A 26,995-nucleotide genomic window follows, 5' to 3' on the forward strand; every position below is an offset into this window, starting at 1 on the left:
GGGTACTGTCACGGATCCCCAAGGTATTGCTTCCTAATTCCGTTAACCAGCTCCGGAGGTCTACATCATCGGCCTTCTAGGCATCACTGAACTGGATTCATTACCACCAACCCCCAGACTGTCTTGTCTCATTACGCACGCTTCCCATTCCGCCTGATTGGTATGAATATATGTAAGTGCCCTCTGTTCCCCATTCTCCTTGTCGGTTATTGTTATTGTTATCATGTCAGTTGGTCGTGTGAGTACCTGTGCTATTGTATCGACTTCCATGCTACGTGTTACTGTGCACTTGTTTTAAGTGTTTACACTTACGGTTTACATGTTGCTCTTTTGTTTGGGTGTAGAATTTGTTTTTAAACTATCGCGTATTCCTGCGCCTGTCTCCAATCACTATACAATGTGACTACATGTGCACAGGCAGAGATTACATTTGGGACAACATATAGCCTAATAGAACAAAATATGGCATAACCCTCAACCGTTGCAGTGACCAAACCCTACAAATATACCTAGGTAGGCAGATAGTACCTAGCTACAGCCAGAAATGTTTCTAGTAAAGCCAGTTTATCAGTTTTAGAAATGTAAAAACTGTAAATTGTTGTATTGTTTGTCCTCACTGTTAGTAAACTTAGCAAGCTAGTTTTCTGAATAGCCAATAATTGTTATTCACAACTGTTAGGCATCATGCAAGATAGGACTCCAATAATTTTAGCTAGCTACCTGAGTTAGCAAACATGTGTATATTTCCCCCCACAATATCAGTTTCAGTAGATAAACTAAAAGCTAGCCAGCTAGGTGGCTTGCATGAAAAATAACTCACCAAGCTACTGTATTTGCCTGCATCTTCGTGCATGTCATTTGCTGTAGATGAGCTTCTTTTTTAAATCCAATGCTGATTTGAATCCTCTTCGCTTTACAGGGCCTAAGGAAAGTATTCAGACCCTTGACTTTTACTACATTTTGTTCCGTTACACCCTTATTCTAAAATGTATCAAATAAAAAAAATCCTCAGCACAGGCTGGAACGTAACAAAATGTGGAAACAGGGAAGGGGTCTGAATACTTTCCGAATGCACTGTATATGTATGTTGCACAGGGCAGAGGGCTGCTATGATTATGTCAGCCCTGAAGCAAGTTGCCTTGCACAAGGGGGAGGGGTGAGCGCAGGAGTGATAGGGGGATGGAGAGAGGGAGAAATGCAGTGGGAGAAAAAGAGGAGGTGGGAGAGTGTGTTAGCATCTGTTGGTTTTTAGTTCTGGCTGACAAAAGCTGGAAGACAGACAGAGCGTAGTATCTCTACACAGACACACACATGCACGGGAGCCAAAGTGGAGCAGACGCTAGAGAGAGCTCGTCTTCACTACCACACACTCACACGCCGGCACTGGAACACACACTCAGAGTAGCGACCAGGCGCTAATCCAGAGAGAAAAACAGTATTTTCACTCTTTCGCTCTCACCGGTGAGAAGCTATTACTCAGCAGAGCAGCATGTAAGTACAGCCTTGTCTTTCAGAGATAAAACAATAGACATAGTACATTGGGCAGCTTGATTCCTTGTGTGTGTGTGTGTGTGTGTGTGTGTGTGTGTGTGTGTGTGTGTGTGTGTGTGTGTGTGTGTGTGTGTGTGTGTGTGTGTGTGTGTGTGTGTGTGTGTGTGTGTGTGTGTGTGTGTGTGTGTGTGTGTGTGTGTGTGTGTGTGTGGAGCCCCAGTACGATTGGATTACTCAGCCTTAATTAGATTCTGTGTACAGTAATGGCTTGGGGATGGGTAGTACGATACGGTACACGGCTATGCACAGACAGCAAAGTGCTCTGCTCAGCTCCTTTCTGCTGCCTGCCGCTATGTCTGAGATGAGAGAGGAGACAAACACACATGCTTTAGCACGCAACACAGCAGTTTTCTGTTTCGAAAAAGGCATTTTTAAGACTTGTTAGGAATTCAGCAGAATTCTCCCTCTTTTGGTGTTTCTATGTGACTGTTGTTTCAAACTGGATTTGCCCCATAGGGTTTTAGGGGAGGGGGGGGTTTGTGCTTGCCTTAGTTTCACCTTTTAATACAACTGCCTGTGTGTGTGTGTGTGTGTGTGTGTGTGTGTGTGTGTGTGTGTGTGTGTGTGTGTGTGTGTGTGTGTGTGTGTGTGTGTGTGTGTGTGTGTGTGTGTGTGTGTGTGTGTGTGTGTGTGTGTGTGTGTGTGTGTGTGTGTGTGTGTGTGTGTGTGTGTGTGTACCTTTTATATAATCTAGGAAGGATTTTTAGAGTAAGTGTTTTTCTGCCTCCTATGTTTTAATGTTTGTTGCTGTAATAATCCAGGGCGTTTCTCTTGACAGTTGTTTAAAATATTACTGCACTGAAGACGGCTAGGAAACAAGACACAGTAATAGATTTGTAACCTTGGAAATGACATCTGTGGGATTTCTAGGTCAGTGAGATGTGTTTCACACATATGTGGCCACAAAGAGGGCCGGACTGGGCAGAGCGATGCACCCTATGACAACTTCCAGTTTTTTTGGGGGGGGGCTTAAAATAATTGGATATATTCCTGTTCTGTGGCATTTCGCAAAGCCTCTATGTTATACCGATCACACTATACGTTTTTGTTGTGTGTAGACGTGGTTGTCCTTGTTTGATAGAGTCATTGGACGTCTTTCAGCGAATTTCCTATCGGCAGATTCATTGCTAAATACAATGTGACACACTTTTTCCAGTTTCAGAAAGACTACAACCCAAGATGGGCTTTTTTTGAAAGGGATGCAGACAAAACACACATTCCTCTGGTCAAAACTGAAAGAACTGACCAGACCACAATGGCTTCAAATGATTCCTCTCATCAACACAAGTTCGGTATACAGTGCCTTAGGAAAGTATTCAGACCCCTTGACTTTTTCCACATTTTGTTACTTTACAGTCTTATTCTAAAATGTATTACATTTTTTATTTTCCTCATCAATCTACACACAATACCCCATAATGACAAAGCGAAAACCGTTGTTTTTACATTTTTGCAAATGTATTACAAATGAAAAAACTAACATTTACATAAGTATTCAGATCCTTTACTCAGTACTTTGTTGAAGCACCTTTGGCAGAGATTACAGCATCGAGTCTTCTTGGGTATGGCACTATAAGCTTGGCACACCTGTATTTGTGCTTGGGGTCGTTGTCCTTGTGGAAGGTGAACCTTCACCCCAGTCTGAGGTTCTGAGCGCTCTGGAGTAGATTTTTATCAAGGATCTCTTTGTACTTTGCTCCATTCATCTTTGTCTGGATCATGACTAGTCTTCCAGTCCTTGTAGCTGGAAAAACAACCCCACAGCATGATGCTGCCACCACTATGCTTTTCTGTAGTGATGGTGCAAAGTTTCCTCCAGACGTGACACTCGGCATTCAGGTCAAAGGGTTCAATTTCAATTTCATCAGACCAGAGAATCTTGTTTCTCATGGTCTGAGAGTCTTGAGGTGCCTTTTGGCAAACTCCAACCGGGCTGTCATGTGCCTTTTACAGAGGAGTGGCCCGATTGGTGAAGTGCTGCAGAGATAGTTTTCCTTCTGGAAGTTTCCCCCATCTCCACAGAGGAACTCTGGAACTCTGTCAGAGTGACCATCGGATTCTTGGTCACTTCCCTGACCAAGCCCTTCTTCCCCGATTGCTCAGTTTGGCTGGGTGACCAACTCTTGGAAGAGCCTTGGTGTTTCCAAATTTCTTCCATTTAAGAATGATGGAGGCCACTGTGTTCTTAGGGACCTTCAGTGCTGCAAAAATGTTTTGGTACCCTTCCCCAGATCTGTGTCTCGGCCACTGTGTTCTTAGGGACCTTCAGTGCTGCAAAAATGTTTTGGTACCCTTCCCCAGATCTGTGTCTCGACCCAAACCTATCTCGGAGCTCTACAGACAATTCCTTCAACCTCATGGCTTGGGTTTTGCTCTGACATGCACTGTCAACTGTGGGACCTTGTATAGACAGGTGTGTGCCTTTTCAAATCATGCGCAATCAATTGCATTTACCACAGGTTAACTCCAATCAAATTGTAGAAACTTCTCAAGGATGATCAATGGAAACAGGACACACCTGAGCTCAATTTCTAGTCTCATAGAAAAGGATCCTAATACTTACGTAAATAAAGTATTTCGGTTTTTAATATGTATATATTTGCTAAAATGTAAAACAAACTGTTTTTGCCTTGTCATTATAGGGTATTGTGTGCAGATTGCTGGGGATTTTTTTTTATTTGATACATTTTAGAATAAGGGTGTAACGGAACAAAATGTAGTAAAAGTCAAGGGTCTGAATACTTTCCTTAGGCACTGTAAAGCGAAGAGGATTCAAATCAGCATTGGATTTAACCTCTTGGAACACTAGGGGCAGTATTTCATTTTTGGATGAAAATACGTTCCCGTTTTAAACAAGATATTTTGTCACGAAAAGATGCTCGACTATGCATATAATTGACAGCTTTGGAAAGAAAACACTGACGTTTCCAAAACTGCAAAGATATTATCTGTGAGTGCCACAGAACTGATGCTAACAGGCGAAACCAAGATGAAACTTCAAACAGGAAGTGAGCCAAATGTTTGAGGCGCTGTTTTCCATTGTCTCCTTATATGGCTGTGAATGCGCCCTGAACGAGCCTACACTTTCTGCCGTTTCCCCAAGGTGTCTGCAGCATTGTGATGTGTTTGTAGGCATATCATTGGAAGATTGGCCATAAGAGACTACATTAACCAGGTGTCCGCCCGGTGTACTTTGTCGAAATTGGTGCGTAATCTTAAGCTGCAAGCATTCTTCCATGTGATTCAGAGGAGAGAGCAGACTTCCACGAACGATATATCATCGAAGAGATATGTGAAAAACACCTTGAGGATTGATTCTAAACAACGTTTACCATATTTCAGTCGATATTATGGAGATAATTTGGAAAAAAGTTTGGCGTTTTGATGACTGAATTTTCGTTTTTTTTTGGTAGCCAAAACGTGATGAACAAAACGGGCCGATTTCTCCTACACAAAGAATTTTTCACCTGTAATATGTCATTTGAAAGTTTTGATGCACAATTATTCTGGACCAGAAGTAATTTTTTGGGCATTTGAGCTGAAAGTGTTAGCAGATGCTACTACATGGACACTAGAATTGAACATTATGAAACAAAACGATTTATCGTTGAAGTAGGACTCCTTCCACTACATTCTGATCGAAGACCATCAAAGGTAAGGGAACATTTATGTTGTAATTTTGTATTTCTGTTGACTCCAACATAGCGGAGAAATATTGTTACGTCTGAGCGCCGTCTCAGATTATTGCATGGTAAACTAATTCCGTAACGTTAAAACAAAATGTGACACAGCGGTTGCATTAAGAACCAGTGTATCTTTTTAATTATATGTAGAACATGTATCTTTAGTCAAAGTTTATGATGAGTATTTCTGTTATCTGGCGTAGCTTTCTATAATTTCTCCGGACATTTTTGAGAATTTTCTGAACATGGCGTCAATGTAAACCGAGATTTATGGATATAAAATGCATATTATCGAACAAAACATAAATGTACTGTGTAACATGTCATATTACTGTCATCTGATGAAGATTTTCAAAAGGTTAGTGAATGATTTTTCTTTTAATCCTGCTTTTGTGATTGTATCTTTTGTTCTACAAAATGGCTGCATATTGTCTGTGTTTTTGTGGTGGTCTAACATAAATATGTGCTATGTTTTCGCTGTAAAACATTTTAAAAATCTGAGACGCTGGGTAGATGAACAAGGTGTTTATTTTTCATTTGAGGTATTGGACTTGTTAATGTGTGGAGGTTAAATATTTCCAAGAATATTATTGCATTCCCTGCGCCACCGTTTCAGCTGAACCGCACGGGTGTAGTTCCCGCATGGGAACCTATAGGCACAACAGGGGACAATAAAGTCAAGGTATTGGAGTGGCCATCACAATGCCCTGACCTCAATCCTATAGAAAATATGTGAGCAGAACTGAAAAACGTGTGCGAGCAAGGAGGCCTACAAACCTGACTCAGTTACACCAGCTCTGTCAGGAAGAATTGGCCAAAATTCATCCAACTTTTTGTGGGAAGCTTGTGGAATGCTACCTGAAACATTTGACCCAAGTTAAACAACTTAAAGGCAATGTTACCAAATAGTAATTGAGTGTATGTCAACCTTTGACCCACTGGGAATGTGATGAAAGAAAAGAATGCTAAAATAATACATTTTCTACTATTATTCAGACATTTCACATTCTTAAAATAAAGTGGCGATCCTAACTGACCTAAGACAGGGAATTTTTACGAGGATTATATGTCAGGAATTGTGAAAAAACGAGTTTAAATGTATTTGGTGCATGTAAGTGTAGGTGCATGTAAACCTCCAACTGTATATACACAACCATTTAAAAGTTTGGGTTCACTTAGAAATGTCCTTGTTTTTGTCAATTAAAATTACATAAATTTCATCAGAAATAAAGTGTAGATATTGTTACTGTTGTAAATTACTATTGTAGCTGGAAGCAGCTACTTTTTAATGGAATATGAACATAGGCGTACAGGTGCCCATTATCAGCAACCATCTCTCCTGTGTTCCAATGGCACGTTGTGCACGTTGTAATCCAAGTTTATCATTTTAAAAGGCTAATTGATCATTAGAAAAAACTTTTGCAATTATGTTAGCACAGCTAAAAACTGTTGTCCACCTTAAAGAAGCAATAAAACTGTCCTTCTTTAGACTGGTTGGCTATCTGGAGCATCAGCATTTGTCGCTTCAATTACAGGCTTGAAATGGTCAGAAGCAAGGTAATTTCTTCTGAAACTCGTCAGTCTATTCTTGTTCTCAGAAATGAAGGCTATTCCATCCGAGAAATTGAAGTTCTCATACAACGCTGTGTACTACTCCCTTCACAGAACAGCGCAAACTGGCCCTAACCAGAATATAAAGAGGTTTGGGAGACCCCAGTGCACAACTGGCAGCTTCATTAAATAGTACCTTCAAAACACGAGTCTCAACGTCAACAGTGAAGATACGACTCCGGGATGCCGTCCTTCTAGTCAGAGTTCCTCTGTCCAGTGTCTGTGTTCTTTTGCCCATCTTAATATTTTAAGCGATATGGCTTTCTCTTTGCAACTCTGCCTTGGTTATAGACACAGCTGTGACTATAACCAAGGGAATTCTCTTTGGAGGTAATATGGTCGGCATGTGATTGTGAGGTATTCTTGGTCGGGTGAACAAAAGGACTTGGGTTTCTGTATGTTATCACAATCACACCATGAGTAGTCAATCATGAAACATACACCCCTGCCTTTGTTCTTCCCGGAGAGTTATTTATTCTTGTCTGCGCAATGTACGGAGAACTCAGCTGGCTGTATGGACGGGGACAGTATATCACAAGAGATCCATGTTTCCGTGAAACAGAGCATGTTACAATCCCTGATGTCTCTCTGGAAGGAGATCCTCACTCAGAGCTCATCTACTTTATTATCCAGAAACTGAACATTAGTGAGTATTATACTCGGAAGAGGTGGATGGTGTGCACGCCTCCTGAGTCGGACTAGAAGTTCACTCCGAATACCTCTTCTCCACCGACGTTGTTTTGGAGCAGCCTCTGGAATAAGTTCAATTGCCCCGGGGGGTACGAACAAAGGATCCAAATCGGGAATGTCATATTCCTGGTCGTAATGCTGGTGAGTTACCGCCGATCTGATATCTTAAAGTTATTTCCGGATGTATGTAATAACACACAAAAAATTGGGCTAATAATGTAAGAAATAACACACAAACAAAATACTGCAAAATTGCTTCGGAGCTAGAAGCCGAGCTTATGATGCTCTTAATTATCTATTATAGACGTGTTTTGATTTTGCTCAAAGCATTACAGAACTTCTACCAAGCTCTAAATCAGTTTATAACTCTCTCACCTAGACATGTCTGCATGGGATAACTGATTTCAGTCTTAATAACCTATTGGGGTAGGGGGCAGCATTGTCACTTTTTGATGAATTGCTTGCCCAAACTGAACTGCCTCCTACTCTGTCTCAGATGCTAATATATGCATATTATTATTAATTTCGGACAGAAAACACTAAAGTTTCTAAAACTGTTTGAATGATGTCTGTGAGTATAACAGAACTCATATGGCAAGCAAAATCCTGAGAAGAAATCCAAACAGGAAGTGAGAAGTCGAATTTCAAAACACTGCCTATTCAAATCCCTGATAGTTATGGATTTGCATGCACTTCCCAGGGCTTCCACTAGATGTCACCGTCTTTAGATCCTAGTTTTAAGATTATAATATAAAGGAGGGGCTCATGAGACCTATTTTAGTGAGTGGTCTAACAGAGCGCCTCGGTCTCATGAAGCACGCTCCCGAGAGAGTTAGCTCCCGTTCCAAAGCTTTTATTCAGACAATGAAGTTATCCAGGTGGACCCTTATTGATGATATATGTTTAAAAACATCCTAAAGATTGATTGCAGCCATGTTTTCACTTGTTTCTATGACCTGTAACTGAACTTTTTGAGTTTTGTCATGGAGGAAATGGTCGCTCCTCCATGAAGATGGATTACTGGGCTGAACAACAAATGGGTAAATGATGGGCTTTATGGAACAAATCAGTGATTTATGGTCGAACTGGGATTCCTGGGACTGCCTTTTGATGAAGATCATCAAAGGTAAGTGAATATTTATAGTGTTTTTTCTATCTTGACTCCAAGATGGCGGAATTGTCTAATTGTTTATAAGCAGGTACTGAGAGCCGTTCTCAGATTATGCTTTTTCCGTAAAGTTTTTTAAAAATCTGGCACAGCGGTTGCATAGAGGATAACTCCATCTTTAATTCTGTGAATAACACTTGCATCTTTTATCAATGTTTATTATGAGTATTTCTGGGAAATTCACCGGATGTTTCGGAATCAAAACATTACTGCACGTAACGCGCCAATGTAAACTGAGATTTTGGGATATAAATATGCACATTATCGAACAAAACATACATGTATTGTGTAACATGATGTCCTATGAGTGTCATCTGATGAAGATCATCAAATGTTAGTGATTAATTTTATCTATATTTCTGCTTTTTTGTGACTGATATCTTTTACAGGGAAAATAGCTGTATGTTGTGCTTTCGATGTAAATCATTTTTGAAATCGGACACCATGGGTAAATTAACAAGATGTTTATCTTTCATTTGCTGCATTGGACTTAATGTGTGAAAGTTACATATTTCCCAAAAATATTTTGCGGCTGCCTTTTCAGCAGAATGTTGAGGTGGAATGCCCGTCCTAGACAGGTTTTAACCAGAGTAAAAGCTACTGGTAGTCCTCTCCTATTCTCCTCTCCTGGTAGTCCTCTCCTATTCTCAGAATTCCTCTTATCTTCTCAGAAAAGATGACAGATTTGGTCAGACGTTGCAGCCAGAGAGACATAACCCGTGGCCTTTCTCTCTCTCTCTCTCTCTTAGCCAGTCTCTCTGGAACACAGATTCAGCCACAGAACCGCAACTACACTAAAACCCTTTATATCTACTCTGCACAGCAGGCATGTTGACGCAAGGACGCTCTCTTGCTCTCTTCTGCATTCTCTCATATTTACAGTGGCAAAGCAAGTGGAATAGATCAACTAACGTGAAATAAACAAATCAGAAATTAACAGTAAACATTATACTCACAAAAATGTAATTTCTCTCTTCATCCCACTGTCTCTCTCTCCCTTTAACTCAGAGTACAGTAGTTACATCTCTCTGCCGTAATGCATTCATCACGAGAAAATAATAAGATCTGCTGTATACCCAAAACAGTTATACACTATATATATATATATATATATATACACACAAAAGTATGTGAACAACCCTTTCAAATGAGTGGATTCGACTATTTCAGCCACACCCGTTACTGACAGGTGTATAAAATTGATCTCACAGCCATGCAATCTCCATAGACAAACATTGGCAGTAAAATGGCCTTACTGAAGAGCTCAGTGACTTTCAATATGGCACCATCATAGGATACCTCCTTTCTAACAAGTCAGTTCATTACATTTCTGCCCTGCTAGAACTGCTCGGTTAACTGTAAGTGCTGTTATAAGTGGAAACGTCTAGGAGCAACAACGGCTGAGCCATGAGGTGATAGGCCACATAAGCTCAAAGAACCGAGTGTTGAAGCTCATAGTACCAAAAAAACGTCTTTCCGCGGACTACTGGGTTCCAAACTACCTCTGGAAGCTACGGCAGCACAAGAACTGTTCGTCGGGAGCTTCATGAAATGGGTTTCCATGGCCGAACAGCCGCACAAAAGCTTAAGATAACCATGTGCAATGCCAAGCGTCGACTGGAGTGAGTAGTGTAAAGTTCGTCGCCATTGGACTCTGGAGCAGTGGAAACGCGTTTTCTGGAGTGATGAATGACTCTTCACCATCTGGCAATCCGACGGACGAATCTGGGTTTTGGCGGATATCAGGAGAACGCTACCTGCCCCAATGCATAGTGCCAACTGTAAAGTTTGGTGGAGGAGGATTAATGGGCTGTGGCTATTTTTCATGGTTCAGGCTAGGCTCCTTAGTTCCAGTGAAGGGAAATCTTAATGCTACCCCATACAATGACATTCTAGACGATTCTGTGCTACCAACTTTGTGGCAAAAGTTTGGGGAAGGCCCTTCCGTGTTTCAGCGGGCAAAGTCCATGTATAAATGGTTTGTCAAGATTTGTATGGGAGAACTTGACTGGCCTGAACAGAGCCATGACCTCAACCCCACCAAACTCCTTTGGGATGAATTGGAGCGTCGACTGCGAGCCAGGCCAAATCACCCAACATCAGTGCCCGACCTCACTAATGCTCTTGTAGCTGAATGGAAGCAAGTCCCCGCAGCAATGTTCCAATATCTAGTGGAAAGCCTTCCCAGAGGAGAGGAGGCTGTTATAGCAGCAAAGGAGGGACCAACTCCATATTCATGCCCATGATTTTGGAATGAGATGTTTGCTGAGCAGGTGTCCAAATACCATTGGTCATTCATTGTAACTTTCCTCTGCAGAACAGAGTGGAATCAGTCTTCTTTCCGTACAACAGATTTTCTCCGTCACTTATTTTCCAGACTATTGCCAGTTTTCACATTTTCATGTTGTTATTAATTTCCTCTTTTTCCCTGTTTTACAGAATACAGTCAGTTTGAAGCCAAAATCAATGATCTTCGGGAGCAGATGATGAACAGTAGAATCAGCTCAGGCTCTGGCTCTCTACGGCCCAGCCAGAAAAGAACGCTCTACGTCAGGTAATTACTACTCCATAAAACATTTATAATTTCTTTGTCAGGTACAACTACTTGACAAACCCTTATGATCACGTCTATGACTTCATCTGTTAATGTCCTTCTCTTCATCTGCACTGATCCAACAAGATGACGCTGCAGTGGAGAGCAGCGGTTTTACGGGCTCCTGACCAATTCTTATTTTTTGCGTGTTTTTTTTTTATGCTGATCTTAACTTTTTTTGTACAAAATGTCTCCGCTATAATTTCCTATGACCGAAAGCCGCTTCTGGAAATCAGAACAGCCTCGATCACTAACTTCAGTTTGGATGACAAGTTCTCCTTCAATGAGTCCATACTCCAGACCAGGCCCTAATCCCCAGGATTCGAAAGAGGAAGTGACGGCACAAAAGAGGCAGACGAGCCGGAATCCTGACGAGACTACGTTGGCGAGCAAATAAACTGCCTCTACCCTCCATTCTGTTAGTGAGAAAAACAAACTGGACGAGTTCCGTTCAACACTATCCTATCAGCAGGACCAAAGAACTGTAATATTCCCTGTTTAACGGCTGAACAAGGACATCGATAATATACATCTCACTGGCTTTTCGGCAGCTTGAGGGGGGAGGGGTGTGTCTCTTTGTTAACAACAGCTGGTGTGCGATTTATAATGTTATTAAGTAAGTCTCAAGTTTTTGCTTGCCTAAGTTAGAATACCTCATGATAAGTTAAGGATCATACTATTTACAAAGAGTTTTTGTCCATTTTTTTCATAGCTGTCTATTTACCACCACAAACCGATGGTGGTACTAAGACTGCACAGGGCCAATTGTAAAATGAGGCCCCCAGAAGCGGCACTTTCGTGGCTGGTGATTTTAACGCAGTGAAACTGAAATCCTTTTTACAAAAATTTTACCAGCATGTTACCTGCACAACTAGAGGCGACAAAATTGTAGATCACCTTTACTCCACACACAAAAACGCATGCAAGGCTCTCCCTTGCCCTCCCTTTGGAAAATCTGACCATAACTATATCCTCCTGATTCCTGCTTACAAGCAAAAACGAAGTAAGGAAGTGGTCCAACACAAGTTTGTTCATTTGCACAATTTCTCTCGTTCACTTTTGCTGGGGAAATGTCCACACTCACTGAAAATGACAATCGGTAGCTACTAGCTATGCTTGGATAACTTTATGAGCTGAATTTGCCTGTATTTGCAATTAGTTCGTTTTCACTCATTAGCATTTAACTAATAGTGTCTATGGGATAACCCTATTAGGTTGTGCTAATTATGTTAGCATTCTGGTTATAGCGGCCTAAGGGGATTTCTTGCATTTTTGGTGCCCCCTTGTGTGCTATGCCGGTAATCCCGTACATCCCCAGATGAGAGAGGGATGGTACGATACTGCCCAAGCCTAATTAGAAGGCAATATCCTCACTGAGCTAAAGGCTTGAGCTGCTACTTTCAAGGACCAAGACACTATTCTGGACACTTTAAAAATCCCTCTACGACCTCCGCCAGCCATAAAACAGGCAAAGCATCAATACAGGACTAAAATCGAATCCTACTGCGCCGGCTCTGACACTCATCGCATGTGGCAAGGTTTGCAAACTATCACAGATTACAAAGGGAAACTCAGCCGTGAACTGCCCGAGCCTACCAGACAAGCTAAATTACTTCTATGCTCGCTTCAAGGCAAGCAACACTGAACCATGCAAGAGAGCACCAGCTGTTCCATATGACTGTGTGATCTCATTCTCCGTAGGCGATGTGAGTAAGACCTTTAAACAGGTTAACATTCACAAGGCCACGGTGCCAGAGGAATTACCAGACACGTACCCAGAGCATGCGCTGACCAGCTAGCAAGTGTCTTCACTGACATTTTAACCTCATCCATGATCCAGTCTGTAATGTGTTTCAAGCAGCCTGCCATAGTCCCTGTGCCCAAGAACGCCAAGGTAACCTGTCTAAATGACTATCACCCTGTAGCACTTACATCTGTAGTCATGAAATGCTTTGAAAGGCTGGTCATGACTCAACACCATCTACCCACCACACTGGACCCACTCCAATTTGCATACCACCCCAACAGATCCACAGAATACATAGTGCCCTCCAAGTTCATCACTAAGTAGGACCCTGGGACTAAACACCTCCCTCTGCAACTGGATCCTGGACTTCCAGACAAGCCGCCCCCAAGTGGTAGGCAACAAGACATCCGCCATGCTGACACAACACGGGGGCTCGTCAGGGCTGCGTGCTTAGTCCCCTCCTGTATTCCCTGTTCACCCATGACTGCGCACAACTCCAAAACCATCATTAAGTTTGCTGATGACACGACGGTGGTAGGCCTGATCACCGACATAGATGAGACAGCCTATAAGGAGGAGGTCAGTAACGTGCCAAGACAACAACCTCTCCCTCAACGTCAGCAAGACAAAGGACCTGATCGTGGACTACAGGAAATTGAGGGCAGAGCACGCCTCCATCCACATTGACAGGGCAGTAGTGGAGCGGGTCGAGAGGTTCAAGTTCCTTGTTGTCTGCATCACTAAGGAATTAACATGGTCCACACACACACACACAGTCGTGAAGAAGGCAGGACAATGCCTCTTCCCCCCTCATGAGGCTGAAAAGATTTTGCATGGGCCCTCAGATCTTCAAAAAGTTATACAGCTGCACCATTGAGAGCATCTTGACTGGCTGCATCACCTCTTGGTGTGGCAACTGCTTGGCATCCGACCGCAAGGCGCTACAGAGTGTAGTGTGAATGGCCCAGTGCATCATTGGGGCCTAGCTCCCTGCCATCCAGGACCTATGTACCAGGCGGTGTCATAGGAAGGCCCAAAGGATTATCAAAGACTCCCGTCACCCAAATCATGGACTGTTCTCTCTGCTACCGCACATCAAACAATACCGATGCACCAAGCCTGGAACCAAAGGACCCTGAACAGCTTTTACCCCCAACCCAAAAGACTGCTAAATGGCTAATAACTAAATAGCTGCCGGACTATCTGCATTGCCCCTTTTTGCACTCTTGACTCATCACATACGCTGCTGCTTATGTTTGTTATCTATCCTGTTGCCTCGTCCCTTTACCCCTACCAGTATGTACATACTGTATCTACCTAAATTACATCGTACCCCCCTACACATCGACTTGGTACTGGTACCTTCATGTTGTTCATGGTGCAGTGCAATGTTTTAGTTGGTGATGTTGGTGATGTGGAGACCAAGGAACTTGAAACTCTCGACCCGCTCCACTACAGCCCACCACTGTTGTGTCGACAGCAAACTTAATGGTGTTAGAGTCGTGTTTGGCCACACAGTCGTAGGTGAACAGGGAGTACAGGAGGGGACTAAGTATACACCCGAGGGTCGCCAGTGTTGAGGATCAGCGTGCCAGGCGTGTTATTGCCTACCCTTACTACCTGGGGGTGGCCCGTCAGGACTCCAGGATCCAGATGCAGAGGGAGGTGTTGAGTCGCAGGGTCCTTAGCTTAGTGATGAGCTTCGTGGGCACTATGGTGTTGAACGCTGAGCTGTAGTCAATGGACAGCATTCTCACATAGGTATTCCTTTTGTCCAGGTGGGAAAGGGCAGTGTGGAGTGCGATTGAGATTGCGTCATCTGTGGATCAGCACTACAGCACCACCCCTCTGCCCATGTATAAAGCTAAGTTATCGTTAGTCATTGTGTATTTATTTCTCTTGTTATAATTTTTTCTATTATTTTTCTGTTTTTCTCTCTGCATTGTTGGGAAGGGCCTGTAAAGTAAGCATTTCACTGTTAGACTACACCTGTTGTTTACGAAGCATGTGACAAATAGCATTTGTTTTGATATGAACGAACTTGACAGGTGAAAAAGCAGACCCCTAATAGACATGCACCATACTGCTTCCATCTGTCTCGTCAGATCAGCAAAGAAGAAGTTACAGAGATGAGCAACTTTAGATTATATGTGCTATATAGAATATATCAAATTGTCTGGAGGCTGTAGTCTATACTCTTTGGGTACTTCGACCACTGCATTTACCTGCATGACGCTATCAATGCACTTTACTACCACTGTGGCTTTCTGTCCGAGGAGGATAGAAAAAAGGAAACATTTATTGTCCACAAAATGACATAGTCAATATTCAACCCATATGGATGGAGCACAGGAGCACTGACCCTGAGATTGATTGAGTCTTCTCTGCATCTCTGTCTGTGTTGACGCAGGCACACGGACAACAATACACACGCACACACTCAGGCCTTTTCACCACCATCTGAAATGATCCGATCTGCTGCACTGTTGATTAATGGCAAAGAACCCATTGTCCTTTAAGTTGACTGGAGCCCCGATATGGCTGGCCTTCCTCCATTATTATGCAGATAGCATGATAATAGAGACTAGGTGTATCAGGGCTAGTTTGACTGGGCCATTCAGGCCTTATCTGCATCTGCCCAGCCTGCCTCCTGTACACAGCAGGCCCAGGAGAAGGGAGAACGTCACTGTTACATGCCCTACCCTGGTCCACAGGGAGAAGTGGTGTATAAGGACCAGAGATAGAGAATGACACCCAGATCTTTAACCTCGTGTCACAGTAAGATATAAAATCAGCTGTCACAAGACCTTTATCACACAGACTCAGGCAAAGCCGAGTGTCTCCAAACACTGATTTTATTTGAGTAGTAATTTTGGACATGGAGTTAAAATATCATTGTGGAGTAAGCAGATCCAATCTGTTGTAACATTGTGTATTTCCGGTGTTATACAGTACATAACGCACAAAATTGTTTACTGCAAGAAGCCACACTGAATTTCTTCAACAGTATGTACACAGCATACCACATTTTGTACCCTACCCTGTCTTTGCCAGTGGGCTCTGATGCAGTCTTAAGTTATCTCTTGTGTGTTCAACAGTGCACACTTGAACAGTTTCATGGGTGCTAGCCAGTGCACACTGATGCACTCCTCCCGCACTCTTGACCTCTCTGGAGCACATGTGCAGTCTTATTATTGGCCCTAAGAGGGCTGGAGGTTGACTCATTGACCCAGACCGTACTGTAGTGAAGACTTCACAGTTTTCTCCCAACCTGAGGAGCTCCTGTCAATCAGACCCACATGACCTGCTCAACTGGAGGAGAGTTTAGGGGTTAGAGGTCAGGGACAATGAAGCGTCCTGGGACTACAGTATATACTGGTTAAAACAAACTGGCTCCAGACTAGAGAAACTCTGATGTGACAGCAGTCGTTATACCTGCAGTACAAACATACACTCTGGAAATGCATTTTATTTGATTATATACAGTTGAATTCACCAGATACAGTAATCATTATTGCTATTTGCCATTTGCTATGAATCAGAATGTTGACGGTGTATTGTCGAGAATCTTGGTTTGGCCGAGGTTTGTTAGAAAACGGAGCAGTGGTACCAAACAGGAGATCAGCAGACTGGGTGTGACATATTGGGGCTTAGTGAGGCCCCTGGGCAGTAGGCAGCAGGCTGAGAAGAACTGTGGAGAGGACAGATGAAGAGACTGGCCATGACATCAGGGCTGTGTTAGGCCACTATAACCTTTACAAAGAGGAAATGTCTTGTGCTTGCTGGAGCAGGGCATTGGAAGGGCAGTGTGTTGAGTGTTCAGTGTGTGTGAGTGTTGGACTGCCCTTTGGGTTCAGAGCTGGCAGCAATTGATTTGAAGGTCTGGTTACAAAGACGATTGTGACAATGGCTTTTCAGTGGTGTCAGTTTCACTCAATGCGATGGTTTTGGTACGCATGCACTCCATAAAAGGCCTCGCTCACAGTATGCCGGAGAAGGATATATAGAGGGATACGTGGAGAAGGATGTAGTCCCAGTGGTTTTGATTCCCAGTTTCCCGAACAGGATTAGTCTCTCTGCTGGTGGATCTTTAGGAGATTGAAACCGGAACCAGTCCCTAAAACCCTCCTCCTTACTTTTGCATTGACACATACTTCCAGAAACAGAATATCTACAGCATTATGGAAATCCAAGCTTTGCAGAATTATCTCCTTTACATCCGTCTAGAACTGCATGCAGGGAGTCATAACTCAGACGGACAACAGATGACATGCAGACAATGGCTTCCATTCCACTGCTCAAACATCTACCCTGAGTTCTCAGTTATTGTGGGTTTTATTAACGACACCTCCCGCTCCACATTAGAATAGCTCAATCAGTGATCCGTTTAGCTAGAACTATAGCTCAGGGGCTGTGGTACACTATAGTATCCCCTAGGGGGCAGCCCTAAATTATACTCAAGGGGCTGTGGTTCCCACGGAGCTCTACAAAGGCCAGGATTAGCGAAAAATGACAGCAGGATAATTTTGGCCAATTTGCCGTTAGGCAGCCCTGTGGATCTGGTGTATTGTAGCTTTTAGCATCCTCTCTAATTTGTGCTGACTTCCATCTCATTACAGCAGAGGAGAATCATTCTCTCTACTATTATTCGGACATTTCACATTCTTAAAATAAAGTGGTGATCCTAAGTGACCTGTGACAGGGAATTTTTACTAGGATTAAATGTCAGGAATTGTGAAAAAACTGACTTTAAATGTATTTGGCTAAGGTGTATGTAAACTTCCGACTTTAACTTTACCTGTCTCAAGACATTTATTTCACACAGAGTGCAAGTGTTTGTGCTCAGTACAAAGGTGTGACACACTTGAGAAATTCTTATTATCAGACTAAAACTTCTTCAGGCTAGGGTCTATTTTTCTCCACTTCCTATCTGACTGACGTGCCCAAAGTAAACTGCCTGTTACTCAGGCCCAGAAGCCAGGATATGCATATAATTGGTACCATTGGATGGAAAACACTTGTTTGTAGAAATGTTAAAATAATATATGACACTATAACACAATAGATATGTTAGGAGAAAACCAGATTTAAAAAAAAAAAATTGAGAGCCCATGCTCTTACCAGAGTTTTTTTTTTTTTAGAGAGAGCCCATACTCTTACAATGGAAAGTATAGGGGCATTCTAGCTCTCAGGATGCAATTCCTATGGCTTCCACTAGATGTCAACCGTCTTTGTTCAATGTTTCAGGCTTGTTTCTTTCCAAACGAGGAATCATTTTGAGTTTTAGTACTGGGATACAGACTTGGAAATCAGTCTGTGCGCGCACAACGAAGAGGATGCGCACCTGCTAATATTGTTTTCCTATTGAACATACTTCTTTGCATATGAAATATTATAGTTTAATGACATTTTTGGGTACCTGAGGATTAGATAGAAACGTATTTTGATTTGCTTTAACAAAGTTTAGCGGTAGCTTTTGGATTCCTTTCTCTGCATGTTGAATGAGTGAATTACTCAAATCGATGGCATCAACTAAAATTACTTTTTGGGATATAAAGTAGGATGTTATCTAACAAAACGACACAACATATTTTAGCTGGGACCCTTTGGATTGCAAATCAGAGAGATTTTCAAAAAGTGAATATTTAAATCTCTATTTGTGATTTTATGAAGCCTGTGCCGGTGGAAAAAATATGTTGATGTGGGGCGCCGTCCTCAAACAATCGCATGGCATGCTTTCGCTGTAAAGCCTATTATAAATCAGACAATGCAGTTAGATGAAGAAGAATTTAAGCTTTAAACCGATATAAGACATTTGTATGTACCTAAATGTTTAATATCCATAATTGTTATGTTTATTTATTTGAATTGCGCGCCCTCCAGTTCCCCCAGAAGTTGTCGTCTAGCCCTAAGAAGTACATTAAAATTATGTAAAGTTGGCAGGCACATTACTGGTTATTGCTGCTCGTTGTTCTCAGTCATTTGTTTTTACCTGCCATGCATATCTTTAATAAATACAAATATTATACCATCATTTAATTACAGCTGTTACTATAGGATTATTACACTAGAAAGACACTGTACAGTACAGTAAGTGTGATCGCTTCTGTTTTTCCTACAGTACCTAGAGTATGGACCTGTAGTAGACACTGTCTAATGTTTTTCCTATTTTAGTATCCTAGTATTCCCATTTCTCAGTACTGGAGTACAGCCCTGTTTTATTGATGAAGGAAAGGCATGGGGATGGTGCAGCCTGGACACTAGGGGATGGCTGTTACTTCAGCTCCAGTTCCTAAGCAGGCAGGCAGACACACACACACACACACACACACACACACACACACACACACACACACACACACACACACACACACACACACACACACACACACACACACACACACACACACACACACACACACACACACACACACACACACACATTCGTGCTCTACTCAACATCCTGGATCTCTGTGGGCTGATTTGTCTCAGGAAAGCCACGGTTGCTTAGTCAGAACACACACACACAATGTAAAGGTTATGCGGTTGGAAAATCTCTCCTGAGCTGTCTATAGTGTGCTGCATATGTTTATTATTGCATCTATTCAGATATGGATCACATATTCCATGCACACCTGCTCAGTGCTCAGTCAGTGTGATATGTATCTTTTTCCATCCATATTTATCATACTTCTTCCGTCTCTCACAGACAAAAATAGTAGCTACAGACTCTTTGACCAGGGCTTTTTGGACCTGTAAAACAATTTAATTTTTGCTAACTTTAAAAGCCGACTAATTAGCTTGCTGCCAGTTCTTAGCAAACTTATGGAAGTTATTGTGTTTGACCAGATAGAATGCTATTTCTTTGTGAATAATTTAAGAACTGACTTTCATCATGCTTATGGGGAAGGACACTCAACATGTACTGCACTGACACAAATGACATGATTGGCTGAAAGAAATTGACAAGATTGTGGAAGCTGTATTGTTAAATTTAATTTAGTTAAATTTAGTTACATTTCAGTGCAGCCTTTGATATTATTGTCCATATTTGTTATTGAAAACAAAAGTGTTGTGGCTTTATGTGGGAACTCCTTCAAGACTGTTGGTAAAGCTGGTTGAGAAAATGCCAAGAGTGTACAATGCTGTCAAGGCAATTGGTGACTACTTTGACTACTTTAAAGAATCTCAAATATAAACATATATTTTGATTTGTTTAGCACTTTTTTGGTTACTACATGATTCCATATGTGTTATTTCATAGTTTGGATGTCTTTGCTATTATTCTGCTATGTAGAAAATAGTACAAAATAAAGAAAACCCTGGAATGAGTAGGTGTGTCTAAACGTTTGACTGGTACTGTGTATATATACATGTATTTTAAATTGAAGTTCAATAGAAATTCAAATGAAATTGTATTTCATCTTTTCAATAATTTGAATGATCTTCTGTTTTTATTTATTCAGTTTTTGTACTGAAGAGGAACAATATCCAATCATGATTTTTCATTGGTGGTCTCTGGGTCGAAAAAAAAATGTAGTTAGCTCAGTCAACCATTGGCTAGGCCTTCAGAAGGTAGACAGGAGGCCTCTGCCATTCAACTGTATTAGAGTAGAATTTTTGAGTGACCAATCACATTTTGACTTGCAATAGGTGGGACCTAGCCTGGGTACCAGTCACTTTAGCTAATCTGTACTCCATGTCATATTCAAATATGAACATTATATCATTAATGAGCGAGGAGAACAGAGGATTTTATCCCGATTTGATCACCCTCACAGCTGTCACAACGATTATGCAAATATTGGACTATCACTTTTTCTTCTCCATAGAAGAGGTGTTTTATGTTTGTCCAGATGAAACCAGTCTTTCAAAAGTTGCGGGCTCGTGTCTAAATTCTCAAACCAAATATATACTGCAATTCCAACCATAAATGTCTTAGTCTCAAAATGTCTTAGCCTCAAAATACAACAACTTTTTGAGGCTCCACGTGTTGTCGTGGAAAATATTAAGTTATTTCCAACAACCAATGAACAACTCCGCCCTAAATCCAGTGCATATTGAACGTTGAGATTGCCGAAAGTCCAGTCTCTGTGGCAATGACAAGGAGTGGCAAGGAGTGGAATATTAGCTAAAGAGACTGGTACTCAGAATAAGGCCATAGCTTAGTGTGTGGCACCGTTCTTCTGGAAGGCCTAGATATGTCACTGACAAGCCTAGTTTTCCCATGCTTTTGTTGTAGTGCAGGGTTCCCCAACAATATTACCCCCCAAGCCCCTCAAATTAATTATGAATAATATTTGTTTCATTAATCAAAAAAAATCAAGGACCCGAGATGCAAAAACTCACAAATGCAATGTCTCAAGAAGGATGTTACCCTACCTAAATAACTGCATGAGGAGAGAGAATGCAGGAGACAGTCAACTAATAAAGCAGGCAGCGGACCATTTTGTGGTGCTGAAATGTAAAGCTGCAACTGCAGTGCAATCAATTAGGAGGGGAACAGCGCCTGGTGCTGAAAATATAGCTAACTTGTTATGCAAGTGTTCCACAGCAACAGATGGAGAAAACCTACACCAGTCGAGTAATTCATTTTAACAATAATCTTAATTTTAATTTGACTTTCCAAACAACAAGAGGGCCTAATTGGAGTCTATTTCTTCTGATCCTGGGTCTATATAAAATAACTTATCTGGCTGAGGTAGGCTGAGGCTTTACAGCATATTTCACAATAACAAAAATATATGGCCTAATAGAAGTCAGATTTTTTTTATTAGGCCTACTTACAGTTGCAACTGGCCAAAAAATGTAGCATCCTACATAAAACAATAATTTAAAGAAAAAAAAGATGATGTCTGTATCAGGATCGCCTGCTTCTTTAACGACAGAACAGAACAGCTTGAGACCTACATATCCATAGATAAGCACTCGCAATAATGTTAGCATTTACTAAATACAGTCATATAGGCCACTAAGTGACTTACTCAATGGGAAAAGTTTATTTTCTCCTCGGACACGATCTTGTGGATGTCGCATGAGATGGGTGTGATTTTGACGCGCAGGCTGTCCTCGATTGAAAGCCGGTTCCTGTCGTGAGTCTATTGCGTTCATAGAGGAAAATGAGTACTTGCAGGTGTAAGTCGATCCTAACATTGTTAGCACATACTGTATAATGCAAGTTCCTTTATTGTGCTGTAGTCCTCTGAGAATTACACCCAAAACGCACACAAGGAGTCGGCACTCCTGAGCTCATCCTTGATTTGGCTCGATGTCTGGAATTCAATCAGCTGAGATTGAATTGCAGTCTCATCCAGCGAGGGTATCATTTTCTTAGCAAGGGAGGAGAATTCTCCACCTGGGTGGACTGTGAGAGGTTCACGTACAAACGCAATGATATCCTTAGGCATGTCGTAGTCTTCAGATCTGTTGGAGAAGTTGTGCCTCAGCTGCTTGATGAAATCTTCCATCAGCTCTGTGACAATGCTGCGGCCTGGTCCCTCTGCCTGTCATTTCTTCAGTTTGCTGAAGTGCAGTGGCCTTCCAGATGGCAAGTCCAAATCGAACAACTCAGGCTTCCTCGTAATGGCCTCAAACTTTTTCCACCATGTCCACGACATGTTTTCACTCTTCCTTGTATAACTGGAGATTTAACCCGTTTAAGTGACAGAATATGTCAGCCAAAAAAAGCAGTGTTTGTAGCTTGCAGTTAACTCTTCAATGATTTCTGCGCCGAGCCTGTCTGGGGAGGGAAGGCCACTGAAATTTCCATAGTTAAGATTTATAATGACGTCTGAGATTGAATCCCTCGCAAACGGCGACATTTTCATTGCAAATAAGACACGCTGGCTTGGCATTGGGAATTGATGGTAAGATGAACGCATATTTCTCTGTACATTCTTCCCTGAAACATTAGTGTCTAGTTTGAGAAACAGACGCCTCGCAAGTCTTCAACTGGCAGCTTCATTAAATAGTATGCGCAACACGCCAGTCTCAATGTCAACAGTGAAGAGGGGACCTCCCCGCATACCCCAGTGTCCCGAGAACCCCGCAGGGAGACGGGAAAACATGCTGGTAAGACAAGACAAAAATGGCAACAGACAGAGTACACAGGTTTAAATTCACTGGGGATAATGAGGAAGATGGGTGACACCTGGAGGGGGTGGAGACAAGCACAAAGACATGTGGAACAGATCAAGGTGTGACACTTTTTTAACATCACATGCAACCAAACAAGTCCTGCAAGCTCTGTTTTTGCCACATCTTGAGTATTGCCTAGTTGTATGGCCAGGTGTGAAAATAAAGACAGAGAAAAGCTGCAGCTGGCCCAGAACAGAGCAGCATGTCTGGGCCTCTAATGAACACAGAGGGACAATGTCAATAACATGCATGTCAATCTCTACTGGTTCGGAATGGAGGAGAGATTGACAGCATCACTGCTGGTCTTTGTAAGAAGTATTGATGTGCTGAAAGTACCGAATTGTCTGTTCAACCAGTTAACCTTTTACTGCAGTGGACTAAATTAGGGTCACACAGTGTGTGTTTCTTGGTAGTCTTAGTATACAAATCTACTTTGAAACAAAAGTGTACACCTGTTATGGGCTTAAAAAAGAAGACACATGTACTATGTCAGATATAGAGTTGAAATGTATTCAATGGAGTTTGCATTCCAATATTATACATACCCATCACAGAGACTGAAATCTAGCAAAACCGTTTGACATAGAAAAACCGGATTTTCAGCAGTATTTTCGTAATGTTTATTAATTATTCAATTATGGAAAATCTAACATTCCACCCATGAGGCCACTAGAAGGTGATTTGGTCATTTGACTGTAGGAAAGGAGTATCACACAGCTGAAAAGCCCATACATACCCCACAAGACAAACAATCAGGGGTCTTTTCACAGTCCCAAGTCCAGAAAAGAGGCTGGGAGACGCACAGAACTGTATAGAGCAATGACTACATGGAATTCTCTTCTACCTCAGATAATTCAGGTAAGCAATACATCAGTTTTAAAAACAGATAAAACACCACCTCAAAGAGCAACACGGACTGTGAAGACACACACACACACACATTACTCTGAGTATTTTTCATTTGTTATTTTTCTTTATTTTAAATAGTCGTATTGTTCTTTAGTCGTAGTGTTCTTAGTTTACATTTGTGTTGCTGTTTCCTGTCCATTAGTGTTCTGTATTTCGTCATGTTCAATGTTTTGTTTGGATCCCAGGAAGAATAGCTGCTACTTCTTCAACAGCTAATGGGGACCCGAATAAAAATCATGAAATCATCACACAATGTCGGGTGTAAAATCATGCTCACTCACTTTGACTTCCCTTCCCTGTGTGTTGTGTATATATATATATATATATATATATATATATATATATATATATAATATATAAAAATACCTACACTCACCTGATGCAGACAGTTTCTTATGAAGCTTCATGCAATCCTTGTCTTAAACACAAGGCTCCTCCTTGACTAATACAGTGCCTTGCAAAAGTATTCACCCCCTTGGTGTTTTTCCTATTTTGTTGTATTACAACCTGTAATTGAATTTTTTTTTATTTGGATTTCATGTAATGGGCATATACAAAATAGTCCAAATTGGTGAAGTGAAATGAAAATGAAAAGTGCAAATAAATATTTTACTGAAAAGTGGTGCGTGCATATGTATTCACCCCCTTTGCTATGAACCCCCTAAATAAGATCTGGTGCAACCAATTACTTTCAGAATTCACATAATTGGTTAAATAAAGTCCACCTGTCTGCAATCTAATTGTCACATGATCTGTCACATGATCTCATGTGAAAGGCCCTAGAGTCTGTAACATCACTAAGCAAGGGGCACCACCAAGCAAGCGACACAATGAAGACCAAGGAGCTCGCCAAACAGGTCAGGGACAAAGTTATGGATAAGTACAGATCAGGGTTGGGATATAAAAAAATATCCAAAACTTTGAACATCCCAAGGAGCACCATTACATCCATTATTAAAAAATGGAAAGAATATGTCACCACAACAAACCTGCCAAGAGTGGGCCGCCCACCAAAACTCACAAGGAGGAGGGCATTAGTCAGAGAGGCAACAAAGCGACCAAAGATAACCCTGAAGGAACTGCAAAGCTCCACAGCAGAGAGGGAAGTATCTGTCCATAGAACCACTTTAAGCCGTACACTCCACAGAGCACAGAAGAGTGGTCAGAAAAAAGCCATTGCTTAAAGAAAAAAATAAGCAAACATGTTTGTCATTCGCCAGAAGTCAAGTGGTTGACTCCCAAAACATATGGAAGAAGGTATTCTGGTCAGGTGAGACTAAAATTGAGCTTTTTAGCCATCAAGGAAAATGCTATGTCTGGCACAAACCCAACTCCTCTCATCACCCTGAGAACACCATCCCCAAAGTGAAGCATGGTGGTGGCAGCATCATTCTGTGGGGATGTTTTTCATTGGCAGGGAGTGGGAAACTGGTCAGAATTGAAGGAATGATGGATGGTGTTAAAGACAGGGAAGTTCTTGAGGGAAACCTGTTTCAGTCTTCCAGAGATTTGAGAGGGGATGGAGGTTCACCTCCCAGCAGGACAATGACCATAAGCATACTGCTAACACAACACTTGAGTGGTTTAAGGGGACACATTTAAATGTCTTGGAATGGCCTAGTCAAAGCCCAGATCTTAATCCAATTGAGAATCTGTGGTATGACTTAGATTGCTGTAACCCAGCGGAACCCATCCAACTTGAAGGAGCTGGAGCAGTTTTGCCTTGAAGAATCGGCAAAAATCCCGGTGGCCAGATGTGCCAAGTTTATGGAGAGATACCACAAGAGACTTGCAGTTGTAATTGCTGCAAAATGTGGCTCTACAAAGTATTGGCATTGGGGGGATGAATAGTTATGCACGTTCAAGTTCAGATTTTTTTTGTCTTATTTCTTGTTTGTTTCACACAAAATATTTTGCATCTACAAAGTGGTAGGCATGTTGTGTAAATTAAATGATACAAACCCCCCCCAAAAATCTATTTTTATTCCAGCGTGTAAGGCAACAAAATAGGACAAATGCCAAAGGGGGTGAATACTTTCGCAAGCCACTGTAGCTCCCTAATAATGTGAAAAATGTATTTTATACAGTACTGTGATTTCTCTCTCTCTCTGCGGGGTCGATTTGACTATGCCAAGACAAACGAAACAGTTCCACCCTCATCTATTGTAGTTGTTTGTCTGCAGGGCGTTGCTTGATGTAATGTTGGTTCTCCTCCAGGGCCCTGTTTGACTATAATGGGACAAAGGACTCTGGGCTGCCCAGCCAGGGGCTTAACTTCCACTTTGGAGACATCCTTCACGTGGTGAACGCCTCCGATGACGAGTGGTGGCAGGCGAGGCACGTGACCCACGAAGAAGAGGTAGATGAGGTCGGAGTCATCCCCAGCAGGAGGAGGTGAGGGGTCAGGGTTGCTCAGGTTAGAAGCTGCCGACAGGCACAGATCTAGGGATGGGCAACTGATCAACACTAGACTTCTCAAACTTAAATCTTATTCAGTTACCATGGCATTACTTTAAATAAGCCCTCTTACTCACCAGACTCAGCCGTTTGGGGAATTCAGTTTTAAAACCCTATTGCATGTCCTGTGCTTGCTCAGAGTGCTCAGTGTATGCGTGTGCATGTCAGCACAGCCCAGTGCTGGTCTTATCCCTGGACACAGCATGGTGCCACTGCAACTGGCAATGCACCGTAAGGCCATCATGGGGGCAGAGAGTATGTTAACATACAACCACTATTTTTTTTGGTTTAGCCAAGGATTGTACAGGGGGTTTTACAAGTCTTTCAATACAAATGTAAAAAATAAAGGTCCATTTGAAACAAACACACCCATTAGCCTTACACTTCCTATGTTAAATCAGATGTTTCATTATAGACTTGAGTCTCTCTCTGTATTTCTCTCTTACTCT

General features: G+C 41.9%; 1 protein-coding gene across 2 annotated transcripts in view; it reads left to right on the plus strand.

The window, feature by feature from the left end:
* LOC118358901 (discs large homolog 1-like protein) overlaps positions 1–26,995 on the plus strand; it is a 202,501-nt gene that overhangs the window by 159,776 nt on the left and 15,730 nt on the right. For both annotated transcript variants that reach the window (XR_008080034.1, XM_052480206.1), the window contains 2 exons: positions 11,143–11,257; positions 26,307–26,483. Coding sequence is in view for 1 of the 2 variants with exons in the window: in XM_052480206.1 (XP_052336166.1) it covers positions 11,143–11,257; positions 26,307–26,483 (292 nt within the window). In the remaining variant the exon portion in view is untranslated. The remainder of the gene's footprint in view (positions 1–11,142; positions 11,258–26,306; positions 26,484–26,995) is intronic.

This window comes from Oncorhynchus keta, chromosome 26 (genome assembly GCF_023373465.1).
Source record: "Oncorhynchus keta strain PuntledgeMale-10-30-2019 chromosome 26, Oket_V2, whole genome shotgun sequence".
NCBI classification, from domain to species: domain Eukaryota; kingdom Metazoa; phylum Chordata; class Actinopteri; order Salmoniformes; family Salmonidae; genus Oncorhynchus; species Oncorhynchus keta.